The sequence below is a fragment of the Zosterops lateralis genome (assembly GCF_965231275.1).
Source record: "Zosterops lateralis genome assembly, chromosome: 12".
NCBI lineage: Eukaryota > Metazoa > Chordata > Aves > Passeriformes > Zosteropidae > Zosterops > Zosterops lateralis.
Genome location: NC_139772.1, coordinates 8,277,958 through 8,293,334, shown reverse-complemented (window position 1 = coordinate 8,293,334; position 15,377 = coordinate 8,277,958). Strand labels below are relative to the sequence as shown.

General features: G+C 38.9%; 1 protein-coding gene across 1 annotated transcript in view; it reads right to left on the bottom strand.

Moving 5' to 3' along the window:
• ADCY7 (adenylate cyclase 7) overlaps positions 1-15,377 on the bottom strand; it is a 58,691-nt gene that overhangs the window by 28,890 nt on the left and 14,424 nt on the right. The window contains exons 2-4 of the mRNA XM_083870244.1: positions 11,536-11,688; positions 2,494-3,032; positions 1,017-1,217 (exon numbers count right to left, since the gene is read on the bottom strand). Coding sequence (XP_083726370.1) covers positions 1,017-1,217; positions 2,494-2,664 — 372 coding nt within the window. The 5' untranslated portion in view covers positions 2,665-3,032; positions 11,536-11,688. The remainder of the gene's footprint in view (positions 1-1,016; positions 1,218-2,493; positions 3,033-11,535; positions 11,689-15,377) is intronic.

Below are 15,377 nucleotides of genomic sequence, written 5' to 3'. Positions count from 1 at the left end.
TAGTGATAAATTCATAACTTGAGATGAAGGTCTGAAATAAATCTATTCACTTTTCAGAGTAGGGCGTCCTTATATTTTAGACTTAAAATCAATATGAATGAATTATGACCACATAACGACACCACATTGGCTTGCAGCACTGAAAGCAGCAAAACCAAATCTCGCTTTGTTACATATTTGCATTTGTAGTTAGGAACAATGCATTTTGGGGGGGTTCCCAAGGTAATAGGTACTTCCTTAAGTTAAAAAATACTGAAACAGCAACTCTAAATGTACAGTGCTGGATCCAGGCCATAAGGAAAATCAGATTTTGCTTGTTTAACTGATAATTTATATGTTTCTTTTTTCAAATAAAGAAGGGAAGGGGCAGAGTTCATAAAACAAGATAAAAAGTCATTTTTATTTAATTAAAACTCTTCTACAGGCATTATTGGATCTTAGGAGGAGTTTCCTACAAATTATGATATTTCTGGCTTCATGAAATCACCCATCTTCTGGTCAGAGATAGCAAGTAATGAAGCTTAGCCACACCCAGCAATGCCAGGATGTGTCATTAATCCTTATTGTTCACTTCACCTCTACCACTGACTTAAAAACCTGCTCCCTAGGGCACACCCAGCTCTGGAGTCTTTTATACATTTCTTGAACACCACTTTGACCCAAATAAATTAACAAAGCAAGTATTATTAACAAAATGTTACTCACTGACAAATTCCTAATATTTAAGATTTAGTAAAATTCCTAAACAAAAATCCAATTTGATCACAATTTAAAGATGCAATTCCCACATAGGTTTATGCAATCATCCATTTTTTTTTCACTGAAATGTATTTTCCCTATAATACAGAATGTCAACTAAAATTTACTGCAATAAATCAGTAAAGCCAATGTTGAAAAGTTAACCCAAATCTCAGAGGAGTTATTATGTATTTATAACATCCTGAAAGACTAAAGCACACAAACACATTCATCCAAATACATCCACAGCTCTGTGTCAGTACACACAACACACATACCTGTTCCCACAGCTGATAATCACTGCCTTTTTCAAAAAGGGACATATATCCCACGGTGAGGAAGCAGATCCAGATCATGGCTCCAAACCAGGTGAGGCACCTGCGGAACAGGGACTCCATGCACAGCAGCAGGTACATGACGGCAAACACGGCCAGGGCCGCGCACACCGCGATGATGAAGGCCAGGTGGGAATGTGCCTCCTGCAAAAGCACAACTAAGGGTCACAGCTGGTACAAATGTCCCCCTTGGAAAAATGAAAAATGCGTCTATAATGCCCTGGAATCAGCTTGGATAGCTTTGAAGTAAGTTAACCTGGGTTTTTAAGTGGACTAGATGTGGCAGCATGAACACTTTCTGATATTCACATACACAGAGATAATATAATAAATACTATTATAGATACTCATTCTACTCCAGTTCCACCATTATTATTTTCCAAACTAGCTTAAAAGGCAACTCCCAAACCACCAAGTTCTAATTATAATGTATCTATAATGCACACATACTCAAAGAAATGTATTTAGAGTTCAAACTTCGCTAAAGAGGAGTGTAACAGTGCTCTAAGTTTTAAAGAAGATAAATTGTTAAAAACAGTGTTGCTATTTTTTTCACTTCCTAAGAAATAAAAGGTAAAGGGACACAAGTGCAATTGGTAAGATTTGATTTGCTGCTAAAGAGAGACTTGAAGACCCTTTATCATGAAGCACAGTGTTTAGAAAGCACTGTTAAAAGGCAATGAAGGATTATTACAGCTACTTCTTGCTTTACTACCTTAGCCACCTTTAAATCAGCTCCTCTTCTTACCAGCTGTCAGCTGGGCTTGTACAACACCAAATTTCTTTACAGAAAATCAAATTACACTGCCTAACGAAAAAAATCTTTAAGCTGCATCTTTTCTGTGCCTTTGCTAACTAGACATTGGTCCAACCAACCATCCATTGTACTGGGAGGTGCCTGCTGTGTTTTTATTACCAAAAAAAAAAAAAAATTAAAGAGAGAAAAATAAAGGAAATAAACATCTACAAATCTTTTAAGAAAAAATCACCTCAGGAATACCTTGATGAAAACCAACTAGTCACCATAATATTTTATATTTCTTAGATTACTCTTTAAAAAAATATGAGAAATGCAGGATATTTTAACTTATATTCTTGTTCCTTCCTTGGCCCCCTTAATACTTACTATCATAGCTAGCATTCAATACAGATTAGGATTTGTTCCTAATATATAGAAAGGAAAAACAATCCTTACAGTAACTGTGTATGTGCCTGACAACCGTCTCCTCTTTCCCCATCCTTTTGAAAACATCCACACTATTACATACAGAGTTACTTGGTATCTTTCAGCCCTGCAACTTTGATACCATGTGGCTCAAAAAGTTATATAGCCAAAAACATTTAATGTGCCATCAAGGCAACTCCTTATCATCTGTGAAAACACTGAACACACACACACACACAAGAGAAGTTTACTCACAGCAGTGACAAAAAAGATAATAATCAGAGTGGTCCAGAAGAGGATTGCGATGAAGAGCAGCAGCAGCAGGAGGGGATGCTGCTGGCTGGTGTAGCGGTACTTCTCATAGAGCGGGTCTGATATCCTGCAGTCATCGCTCTCATTGAAGAAGTATTTCCCTTTAGCTGGCATCTTCTCCCAGGCTGGCTGCTATTTCTCTCAATTCCCAGGGCACACAATGACACAGCTGAAGCCACCGCTTCAAAGAGAAGTTTTGTCGTTGCACCGCTGCCTCTGTGATCTTCAGGCACACCGAGTAACTCACGTCCTCTGATTTTACTTCTCATGAGCGTTAACTTCACATTTCCAATGCAATCAAAAGCAGGAATTAGCCTCCCCAAAACCACAGGCAATTCATCATCAGGTCTAAGCATGAAGCTCCAGATCAACTCGCATTGGTGCTGATAGGTGTTTTTGTCATGAGGGTTTTTTTTAATTATTACTTTGCAAGTCTCTTAACTCCTTTCTATAAGCTTAGATCTCACCCCCTGGGATGAATCCTGCAGAGAGACAGGATAAGTAAATTCATAGTTAATCATACACAATGTTCCCCAAGGGAGAGGGAATAAAAATAGTTGATTCCTTAAACTTTCCTTGAACTTTCTACCTGCATGCTCTGACCAGTGAGCAAAAGCTGCGTGTGCTGCTGGTGGGTGGGAGCCCAGGAGCCTCGTGCGTGGGCTGCTTTGCTCACCTTGCTCTGGCAACTCCAACACTTTCATGTACAAATGTACTGCATGGGCTTTTTCTCCTTTTGAGCAAATGACACAGCTCCTGTGAGCCTGTCGTGTAACTGAATGCTCACGACTCTTTGGAAGTTGTGTGCATCTGTGTGTGTGGATACATAATCTTTAATCACATTACACTTGGCATTCTTTCTCAAAATGTGAGTCTTAAAAATTAGGAAATCCTCTTTTATTCATTTCATACTTTAATTAAGGCATAGAAAAATTGAGAAAAGAATACAGCTCTCCAACCCAAAATTCATTAAACTTTATTTTAAAGATACTTAACATCCAGTTCTGTGTATTTAATTCCACTCTAAGTAATGCTGTTTCCAAGGCAATACATGTTTTCTGCTAACAATGAACATTAAGGAATAAACTGTATTGTTAATTTCTAACGACCAGTGTTTTTCAAATAGGTTCATAAATACAGTTTATTCAATGCCAAGAGCCATAAAAAAGCACAGGGATGTGATGGAGGGAAGCATGAAAAACAGGATCTTGTAAGTCTTATTAAAACTTGATAACAGGACCACTGCTTCTTTGCCACTTGACTGCCGTCACCATGGTGCCCAAGGCCACTGCTCCAGGGAGAAAGAACCCACTAAAACCCACTTTTTTCCTCAGAAAAGCCAAACCCCAGCCAGTTACTTTCAAAAACCAAATGCTTAACTGCACACACTCAGACTGCTTTCACACTAAAAGCAGGAAAAAGTTTCAGAAACCATACTGAGCAATTCCATCTCTGGTAAATAGAGCCAAACACTAACATACTATCCAATTATTAATGAGCAAGCAGGCAAAACCAGATATATCAACAGTGAGACTTGACCAAAAAAAACCAAAACAAAACCAAAACAAAACCCAAAAAAAAAAAAAAAAAAAAAAAAAAAAAAAAAAAAAAAAAAACTTTTGCAAAATAAGAAACTGGAATTTCTTTCTCAGAGTATACCACAAACCTGGATTAATCATTAAAAATACCATATGCATCACTGTTATTCAGTAATAGAATAGACTGACATACATATTAACATAATAATATGTATAGATGTATAATAAGCAAATAAAATTGAATTTTTCCCATTTAGAGTAAATGGTATACCTAATGTCTCACCTGTATAGGTTATTACTTTCAGGTTATTATTTTCAAAAAAACACTATTAATTGCTAAGCCAAAAATACATTCACAATTATGTGGAGTAAATTATCCTGTCTACTTAATATTAATACTTAATATTATCCTGGGCTACTTAATATTAAAATTCAGGAAAAATTACTTCACAGCTTGCTTTCTGTGACTTCTCCTGACTGTGTCAATGAAAAAACAGTACAAGGACAATGTCTATCCTACAGGATTATACCGTGTGGCTGTGGTTCAATGAAAAACGGGTGCAGTGTCAGCTTGGAATTATCTCTGAATATTATTGAAGAGTTTTACAGGACATGAAATTGAAGAAACACGTCTTTTCAATAGTCTAACCCATTTTAATAAAAAGAGATAGCTATCTCATTGATTTGTTTCTTCCTGGCTGATGTTCAGAGATATGCACCGCAAGTAATCATGAATGACCCCTGGGTCATACAATTTTCTCCTCAAAACTCTTCTAGGTAAAGAAACTCCCCAACAGTACTTCATTGATTTACCAAGAATCCATAATGCATTGCAGAAATGCTACTTTGAGATGAATAACTCAACTCCGAATTAGTTTCAATTTGCATCCCATGTCCCACTGCCACTACCACCTCCCATTTTAAAGGTCCCCACTTTTTGTGTCTTTCCTCCTTTGAATTTTTTCCAACAGCCTTCTGGAAATGCAGAAGGTAGATTTGAGAGAGAGAAAAAGATTCTGCCATGGATGATATCAGACACTGGAAGAAGGATCAACCCAACATGCTCCTGTTTATACGTTTAAGGATCATGTGATCACTGTGCACCACGGCAGCCCTTTTACTCTTTTTGGTCATTGCTTCTTGAAGGTTTGTTGTTATGACACACCAAGAGAGGTGTAACCCTGAAACAGCAACAGGCCACAAAAACCAAAGAACACTCCCAGAAGCAACTAGGGGCAAACACACTGAGCCAAATGGGGAAGGGATCTGAGCTGTTGCCATAAAGCCATGGAGCTCTGATCAGCAGCAGCTTATCAAGAAAAAACCTCATTTCCTCAGAAGCCTTCATTGTTTTTGGATGAAAAAGAGGAGGAATTGTCATCCGGGTCAGGATATTTAAGAAACAACCCCGGCAGTGTGGGTTAGAAACTGCACTGAGAACCTATGGGAACAGCCACCAAACACAGTAAAACATGATTTAGTCAAATCTGTGTGAGCTTCATAGCCATTTGCAAGCCAATTAACATGAAGAATTTTTGTCCAGTGAATATGGACATGTGCACATGTGGACATGTGAGAGGTATAAAAAAACCTGGACAACAGAATTACCTTCCAGAACTTGAATCCAAACACCTATTACCTTCCAAATCTACTGTGTTTCAAGCCAATCAGAACAAGGATGTGCTCAGATTCAGCACCAGAATCTCTTCTAGGTAAGTACTGGGCAAGACCTGACAAAAACACAGCCACCTTTCACCTGCAAGCAAAAAAGACTATGTTCCTATCTCCCACAAATCTGGGTATTGCTCTATGCTTTCCTTTCCATAGATGGGAGTTTTCAAGCACTGCTAAACTCTTCGGTCTCCTATTGACACATCAATAGAATTCTGTCACAAAAAATATGAAAGCAAATATTTCATTACTCTACCAGGCTTGGATTGAAGCTCTTTTGTTCTCCTAGGCTAGTTAAAACTGTCCACCATGCTTTGTGTCAATCCACCACATTTTCTTAAGACCTTGCTTGGACTCAACAGCTGCAGAATAGCTGTGGCCTGTGCAGAGCCTGTAGAGCCCAAGTGTTTTAAAGAAACTCACACCAGCCCAGGGGTGTTGATGCATGGGGTAACTTCAGCCCCTTCTTCCCCAGAAATTGTCTGCATGGAGCAGTGTGAGAGCAGATGGGGAAGGGAGAAAGGGGAAAGCATGCAAGACATGGAGAGAGCAGAGCACAAAGTCACTCAGCCCAAGGAGCCTCCTCTGGAGCTCTGGCACAAAGAGCAGTCTCCCCTCAGCAATGCAAGGTGGAACAACAGAAAGAATGATGTACTCTATGACAGAGAAGTCAGACTGATGACAACAGAACAGCTCTTGGGATGGCCTCCTTTACGCTCTGCATCTGCAGAGCATGAGCAGTTTCCAGGTGCTAGTCAGTCACAGGCAGGGGAGTGGGTCTGGAAAACCTGCACCCTCCTGGCCAGCCTCTCACTCACACACCAGCCAGTGATCACACCCTATTCTCCCTCTCTTGGGAGAATTATTCACTGCAGATCCTGACCAAGTTAAAGCCTTTCCAAAGAGAATCCAAGTGTTTTGTGGTTCTGTTTTTAATTTCAAAGCTCTGATATATTCACAAGCGAACACAGCCACAGTAACCACCTGGATAATTTATAAAGTATTTTTTCTCTTAGTTGTTCATTTGCCAAGGACTCAAGACTTGATCACTCAGAGCTGCCTGGTTACCAAAGAGCAGGGCCTGAAATATTAAAACAAACCCTAATAGCAAGAACCAAATGAATCGATATAAATTGTCTTATTCCTCTCAATAACTTCTGTTTAAAAGCAAGCAGAACCACTTTCTTCATTTTTAACTACTACAGCACCAGACAGACAGTACAGTTTTGATTTCCATTCCATCTTTTGTTTCACACAAATAACAACAGTGTTTCTGAAATTGCTTTAGCAATTTCCATGACAAGAATGATTGCTGACTGTAATTACCCATTAGCAGGTATTAAAAGGGAATCAGGAATCTATAAACATGCAATAGAATAATTGAAGGAGATTCGTGGATGAATTATGAATCTCAAGCAAAAATAATCTCCAGTCTAGTGGACTCCACAACTAATTCAGTCTAGGAAATGAACTTTAGCAATCCAAACATACACCACAGGAAATACCATTCATGTAAAAGACAACACTTCTTCCTTTTAGACTTTGCTTTCAAATGCTAGTCTGCAGCCACCTTAGCTTCTTCTACTCATACAAAAGTATTGACTGGAGAATGGGTGTGTTTTTTATGATCTGTCTGCTAGCAGTGAGTTTCTTTACAAAGACAAACTTTTTTAATCTATATTTTGAAGTTCTTCATGTGAAATTTCACCTTCCTTAATTGCATTAAATTGCTGACAGGCTCCTTCTGCAATACAGAAAAAAAAAAAATCTTACTTATATTCACCTTTATTTTCTCACAAAAAGTGAGCATACCCACTTCAACACATCAGCACTCAGAACTATACTTATATTAAAGAGCCAAATCAATAAAAAAAAGTAATCTGTCATTTGACTGTCATCAGTGACACTACATCACTTAGGGTTTGCCCTCGAACACTGAAAGCCACTGCAATGATAGTGCTAAAGAAAGCGTTGAAACTGAACTTTTCAAACACACATTCTTATTTCAGTAGGTTGCTTCTTCTCATAATGTTTGTTTTCCAATACTTTTTAAAGTCGGAATACGTAACGAGTTGTTTTATTTGGAAACAGTTTTTCAGTCTCTTGTACAAGTGGAAGATGTGAAATAACAGAGGCTGTGGTTTCATAAGCACCAACAGCTGGCTTTGACCAGCCAAAGGAGAAGGTCTCACCCACTCAGAGCCCCCATCCTGTAGCAGGTACCTGCACCAAGCTCCTGCTGGGCTCTCTGCAGGGTCCATTCACAATATGCAGCACAGAAAGCCACTTTTGGCAGGTCACTTCCCTGTCAGCCTGGGGGAAGGCAGCAGGTAGCAGAGGCACAGACCAGCTCCGGAGCTGGCCCGGGGTTTGGAAAGGAAAAGCAAACCACAAGTAGGAAAGCAAGCACAGCAGTGAGCTCTTAAACTGACTCATCACTTCTCACAGGTCCACAGCCTGAGGAAAAGAATATCAAGAATACCACTGCTAAAGCTGGGGGCAGGGGGAGGGTGTTTGTTGCTCATTTTTAAATGCTACTATTATTACAGGATGTGCTTTGAAGAAAAAGATTGCAGTCACAGAAAGAAATCTCTGCACTACTGATCCAGGTATGACAGAAAATGGTGACAGAATATGGTTCAGAAAACCAAATGGTAATTTAAGACAGGCTCAAAAAATAAGTCAGTAAAAAAGAAAGAAAAAGAGAGTCCATTTAACCAGACTGATGCAACTGAACTACACAGGAGAGTTTACTACTGTTCTAAGGTACTTTTTATTGTGAAAACACGTAATGGTTCAACCAACAAATCTATTAAGCCTTATAATTAAGTGCTGGGTCTGGCTCAGCAGGGCAGGGGAGGAAGCAGTCCTTTTATAATACTGGTTTTCATAAGCAGCAAACTCCAGGGTGTAAAAAGATACATCACACCAGAAGGGAATTGAGCTGTGCTTTGCATCTTTTAAAACCAAGGTGTGTGATTATTTCTTTACTTCCTGACCCCCTGTCATATCTTACAGATAGATTTTCTGATTTTAGCTGATTTAAAATTGAACTTACCACTGCAAAAGTCAATATTCCCCTTACACTTTCAGTTTTCAGACCTACTTAAAATTCATGTCTTTGAACACAGTGTCCTCAGAAGCCAGGATAGCTTTTCACTGAGTAATCTCAGTTTAATTATATCAAAAGCAGAGTGCTTATGCCGTTTCTGAAAGTACTAAAACCTGCAATACTGAGCTATACAAACTGCAGAAAAAAACCCTGAAACATAGAACATTAAACTTCAACACCATGGGGAAAAACATTTTCAGCTAAGACAGGAATAGGGACAAAGTCTCTGTGTGTCTAAGCCTCAACAATTTCTACAAGAATATCCCTGATCTTCACAGAAAGTAAAATTCCTGACATTTTCAGAGCATTTCTTTTTTAAGGGAAAAAAAAAAAAGTATGACACCAGGTAATACTGAGCCTTTACTGAAATCAGCAATAAAACAAAAATTCAAGTGTGTTTGAACAAATTTTTTTTCAGGCATTACCTCATTTAGGTTACAGGATTACAGCAAATAGCAAAGAAAAAGTTCAATCTGACAAGTTTTCTAAGCTCAATATAAATAATTATACCTAGAATAAATTCTCTGTCACCTGTGTTGCAATATTTTGAATATGCCTCAGATAACCTATTTCAATAAAGCAGTCAAGAAGCCCAGATGTGGCAGAGTCAAAGTATCAGGGTGTAACTGGACTCTTCTATGGCTAGATATAACAGATATGCAAAAAAGTAAAAAAAATTACAAAAAAATTAAAAATCACTGTGAATGAGAATGTAATGGGCACCACATATTGCTCTCATTTTTTCCTGTCTCATATAGTTATTTAAGGGGAATGTACAGCTCAACATGGAAATGAGTCTTGCCCACCTCTAGGGTAAATAGTGTATTTGCACAGAGCAGGTGCAACGACTACATGGCACGGGACAGGGCAGGAAAAAGATAACACCTGCTCTGAGTAAGATAAGAAATCACTTCCCATTTCAGTCAAGTCCATCTAAAACCACCAAAACAGAGGAGGAGGCTCCTCTCTCTCCTACCTACAATATCCCCATCCCGCTGAAGTGAATAGAAATACAAACTGGCAGCTGAAATTCAAACAATGCATTCATATCAAAACCAACTTCGGTTTCCTTGATTTTTTTTTATCCCGCTCTCTAATTTTTACAGACTCAAAATTATTTTTTTTTTAATGATTTTGTCAAACATAGTTGTTTCTGGCTGAATTTCTGCTAACTCAACTCTTCCCTAAGCAATCTGACTTTGGAAGTAAAACTCAGCCCAAGGCTGAGAGATGGACACAGAAAGAATGTGACTGTGCATCAGCACCTGGAGCAGTGCACTCCAGGGTGGTATTGCAGCACAAATATTTTTGTTAATGTAGAAAATGCTCTTTACGAAAGCAAAGTCTTTATACTATTTAAGGAAGAAGGGGGAAGGTAAGGAGACAGATTAATTCCAATCCTCCTTTATTTAATGACTAGTACTTCAAGACTAAGTTCTATCAAATACCTGCTTTAAAATGTTATTTCTCTATACTATTCATTACAAAGGAATTTTAAAGTTCCCCAAACGAACCATGCAACATTTGTTACACCACCACATCCGTACTTCACAGCCAAAACACTAAAACTAACACTTTCAATAAGGAAGTTCCCTCCCTTGGAGGTTCAATACTAAAAACACCACCAAAGAGACAGATATTTCTGATGGAGGCATTGTTTTCAGAGTCATACCCTACCCCAGGACACAAACCTGCCAAACACCCACAACTCTTATTTTAAAGTTTTCCAAAATTTAACACCAGGTTTCAGAAAGGTCCTTTGTGGAGTCATTCTGAAATAAAACAATGATAAAGGACTGAAAACCATAGAAATCTTCTGTTTTCAGTCTCACTTGATAGCAACACACAAAAATCATTAGCAGTTGTATACATATTTTTCATTGATGCAGACAAGGGGCCACAGGAGCCAAACATTCACAAGGGACTAGGTGAGCTGTTTTGGATCACCAAGAGGGAGCTATGCAGGAGCAGTGAGAGCTTTCCAGTGATAACCAACAAGCCTCATGGAATTTTGTTTGCACACTAAGTTTTGATTGCCTGCTAAGATACTAAAATACCTGAACACAGATCTAATCACTATCACTCTTCTTGTTTCATCTTATCTATCATCTTATCTTTTCCAAAGCTTTGTTTGACAGCCAGCCCTGTCAAACTGTTCCCAATGCCAACAGGCCACTGAAAACTTGCACCATGCAAAGCACTGACTCACCAGGGGAAACGTGGGTATCTCACCTGGCACAGCTAAAACAGAGCAGACATTTAATTTAAATTCTCCTGAAGCAGCTTTATCCTTTGGATTTGCTGATCCTAAAGCCAGTTAACAAGTATTAAAGCAGAACTAGTTAATTCCAAACCTCAAATAATACAACAGACGCAGCGAATCTTCAGGATGTGGCAAAAGTCACTTCTCAAAACAGCCTGCACTTACTGCCTCACAGCCACACGAAGTTTACAAAGAACCTCCCAAACTGAGGCATCACTAACACCCAAGTGAAGGTGACACTGCTCAGCACCCACCCAGGGCTGGGGGCTCACCCATCACAGAACACTGAGGAGGAAACACTTTCTACCTGGACTGCAGTGCTGAGCTGTGCACAGCAGATTGCTCCAGGCTTTTATTTCCTGAGACCACTGATAAGAAACATGTGCTTGTTGCTTGCTTACCATCACAGGCTGAAAGATTCATTGGCAAAATCCATATTTCTCCACTCCACCATGGTCTGTTCAGTCATTCTGATATTCCTGCAGGAGAGTGAGTGCAGCCCACTCAGGTTAAGTCCTTGACACTAAATCTTTTGATGTACCACTCACAGGAACCTGCAACAAGACAGGGAATCTTTACTCCAAGGACCACTGTAGGCATTAACAATGCTTCTTTCTTCCCCTTATAGTTCAAGGCAGAAAAATCTACTCAGTCTCCATCATACATTTGATGAACCTTTACTCAGACAATCAGTAGAAGAAAAAGTATTTAACTGTATTGTGACATGGTGCAGCATGAATCTAACCTGACTGAAACAATCACAGATGGAAATGTCTGAGAAGAAGGCTCAAGACTGATGAGAGGCATCGTCTTTATGTTAACTGACCCCAAAGTTTTCTGAGCAAGGCCTGCATGACAGCAAAGGGGACTCTGCTAAAAATAGGATAAGAAGGTTTTACTAACTTTCACAGCATTGTAGACAAAGCCCTACTTTTTCAGTAAGTTTTGTTATATGTAAGACCAAATAGCAGCAATTAAAAAAAAAAAAAAAAAAAACAAAAAAAAAAAAAAAAAAAAAAAAACCACCAAACCCACCACACTCCAAGAAGTGTAACTTAATTTTAAAAATATATCATTCAAAACAACTTAAAATATTGGAGATCTGCAAGTATGACAATATGGCTGGAAAACAGCTGAGAAAAAACCCCAAAAGCACACCAACAAAACATTCATTCCCTGGATCTTGTAACTCTGGATAAAGACTTATCTACTTCTAGTGTGGAAACGAAGAGATTCTGCCACCAAGTTTGCTTGTCTTGGAGTACAAAAGGGTACAAGTGCATGTTCCTGGGATGTTGTGAACAGAAAATAGTTTCTCCAGTTAGGCAGATGATGACAAGACATGGTTAAGTATCATCCTTGAACCCAGTGCAGTGGGTATCTACTAGGGGAATTCATATCACACATAACAGCTCCTGGCTTTGTCTCTCTCTCTTCCTGCTTTACCCTCTCCATACACATCCTGGGAAGAGCTCTTCAGATGTCAGAAGATGCCAAAGAAGTTCAACAGCTCAGCACAGTACCAGGCACTAGCAGGAGCCCTGGTTCCTCACTGCTCCTTGTCTGAATCCAGTGCACTTTCACCAGGGGCAGGAACCAAGAAGAGGAGTAAACACAGCAGTGTTGAAACAGTGACCCAGAGAGAAGCCCAGAGCAGGAAATCAGAATTAAGATGGCACTGAGGAACCTGATTGAAGTTAAAGAGCTGTGCTGGGAAGAGATCCCATCAACATCTCCTTTGGTGCTCACCCCAAAGCTCCGTCACCAGGGACCACTTTGGAAAGCAGAAGGAAAGGGAAACTGCCAAATAATCTGGCACAAAATCAGAGTGGATGTGAAGTATTTTATCACAACAAGAATTGAAGTAAATCTATTGCCATTTTCTGTTGTTTTGGTGGTTTTTTTTGTTTTTTTTTGTTTTTTGTTTTTTTTTTGCTAAAATATACAAACTACTTGAACCACCACTCAAAGTAGGCACTCCACTCTGTCACAGTGGGTAAAATGTCCAGCTCATACCTAAGGTCCTGGGACAGCTGTGGCCATTTCCATTAGATTTTGGCCAGGAGTTAACTGTACCTTGCCAAACCCTATATGCATCAGCATTCATAAAAGTTGTGTGAAAGCTGGAAAAGGTTCTTATGAAGAAGGTCAAAACTCTGACAAAGGCTTTTGGCATCCTTGGAGAGAGATGAGAGGAAAAGCCACAAGATATCTCAGAGAGTTCATCTGAAGAGGCAGATACAAATCTGCTGTGTTTGTGCATGCATAAAAGCAGATAAAAATAAGACTTTGTTAAACCTGTTACACGTGCAATTTGGAATGCCTAAATAAGCTGCTGCTTCACTTTCACTGTGTTATGTATCCAATGTTAAGGATGAGTCTCTGATGATTATGAGAGATGTCTCATGTTCCTTTGAAATGGACCAGTGTCACCTGGAGAGCAGCACACGGAGGATTCTGAATAGTTAAAGCATCCCAGAAACACCATAATGCCTTTCACAAAAATAAACTGTGACAGTTTTTTAAAATCATCCCTTGTTTATGAAGGTGCTTAGTTAGTAATTCATACGTATAACACACCTTAGAGAATTACAATGAGATTTAGAGAATTAATGTAATAACTACACCAAGCTGACAGTTTCACTGACTTTTACTTTATTATTTTTAAAAGCTATGCCTAAAAACAATTTTGTCTTCATAAAGAGTTGTAGGCAAGATTCCTTTTAATTACAGAGGGATGAAGGTGCTGCTCCCTAGAAGTGTCCTTGGGATCAGGTTGTGGGGACAGTATATTCCTGTCCCATACAGACATTATAAACAAAGATAATGCACAGGAGAAATACTTCACATCAAAATGTGAAGGGAAGAGAGTTGAAAAAGAAAAAGGTTCTCTCTGTATTTGTAACTGAAGTTCCTCAGAGGCACAGAGACCAGGCTGCTGATAAGCAGCAAGTTTCCGGCAGTAAAGTGATACACAAAGTACTTGGAGCCAATTTTTGATCTGCAAGACAGACAAGCCTCTCTGCATTCAACACTAACCACAGGCGCCTATTTCCCTAGCAACAGCTTGTGGGGCGCTTTCATTCTGACTGAAGAACATTTAACCAGTTACATTATGAGCCCTGCACCTTGCTGCTACAGCAGCAGCTGCTTTTCACACCCACCAAATTGTTATTTGCGTGGTATTGAGCTGCTGGATCAATGCTGCACCTGCAGCACAGATTTGCTTTATCGTGTTTTGGTGGTTTGGGGTTTTTTTGTTTCTTAAACTATCTGAACTTTATCAAGCTGAAACAGGTCAAAAGGGAAAAAGCCTAAAACCTTACAGTATTAAAAAAAAAGGTAACTTAGTTACTTAGTAACACCCCTATTATTTCCCAGGTGTTTCCTTTGTTTTAAGTTTGGAGTATTAGAGCACAGAGAAGTACACAACAACAGAGATATATGTAGCAAATACAGTCCTTGATTAATTTTAGGGACACTTAATTCAAATAAAAGATACAGAAAATGTAACAAATTAATAATGCAACATCAACTAGTTACCATCAGGTCATCAAATGGCACAATGAGATTTAAAAAAAAATAAAAGTGACAAAAATTGATAAATTACAGTCTAGGGAGTAACCATTCAAAACTGAGAAAAAGCAACATCCTGCAATGAAAATGTAATTGAACTATACAACTCATCCATTTCAAGTTTATCTTCAGATGTTGAGGATGAAATAACAAATTTTCATGAATACTATGTGCCAACAATATGCGAAGTACTAACGGACATAAGCCATAGCCTAAAGACCCAACCTGCTGGTAGTTTCTTAAAGATCTTAATGATTCAAAGAGCTCACATTCTGCACAGAACCCTAAGGAGAAAGCCAGCAGTTACACTCAAGGAAAGTGCTCAATCAAAATCCATGTTGTGAAGCACCTCAGGAGCAGATCTGGGAAGAGCAACCAAACTTGAGAATTCACTGGGAAATTCTTCCCTGGTAGATCAGGGAGCTCCTGCAGAAGCACAAATCACCCATTTAATTAGTGTCAGCTGTTCAAAATTCTGGTTACTTCTAACTCTCACTGAAGTTGTTCAGCACAATTTAAGAGCAGGCCCAAGAGTCAACTATTTGCAAAAGCCCAAGAACATTATTTCAATAACCACATCCTGTAGTTAAAGCACAATAAATTCCAGAGCTATTTTTCTCCCTTGTAATCCCCTATTTCCATCTTGTGAACATACAAATTCTCAAAA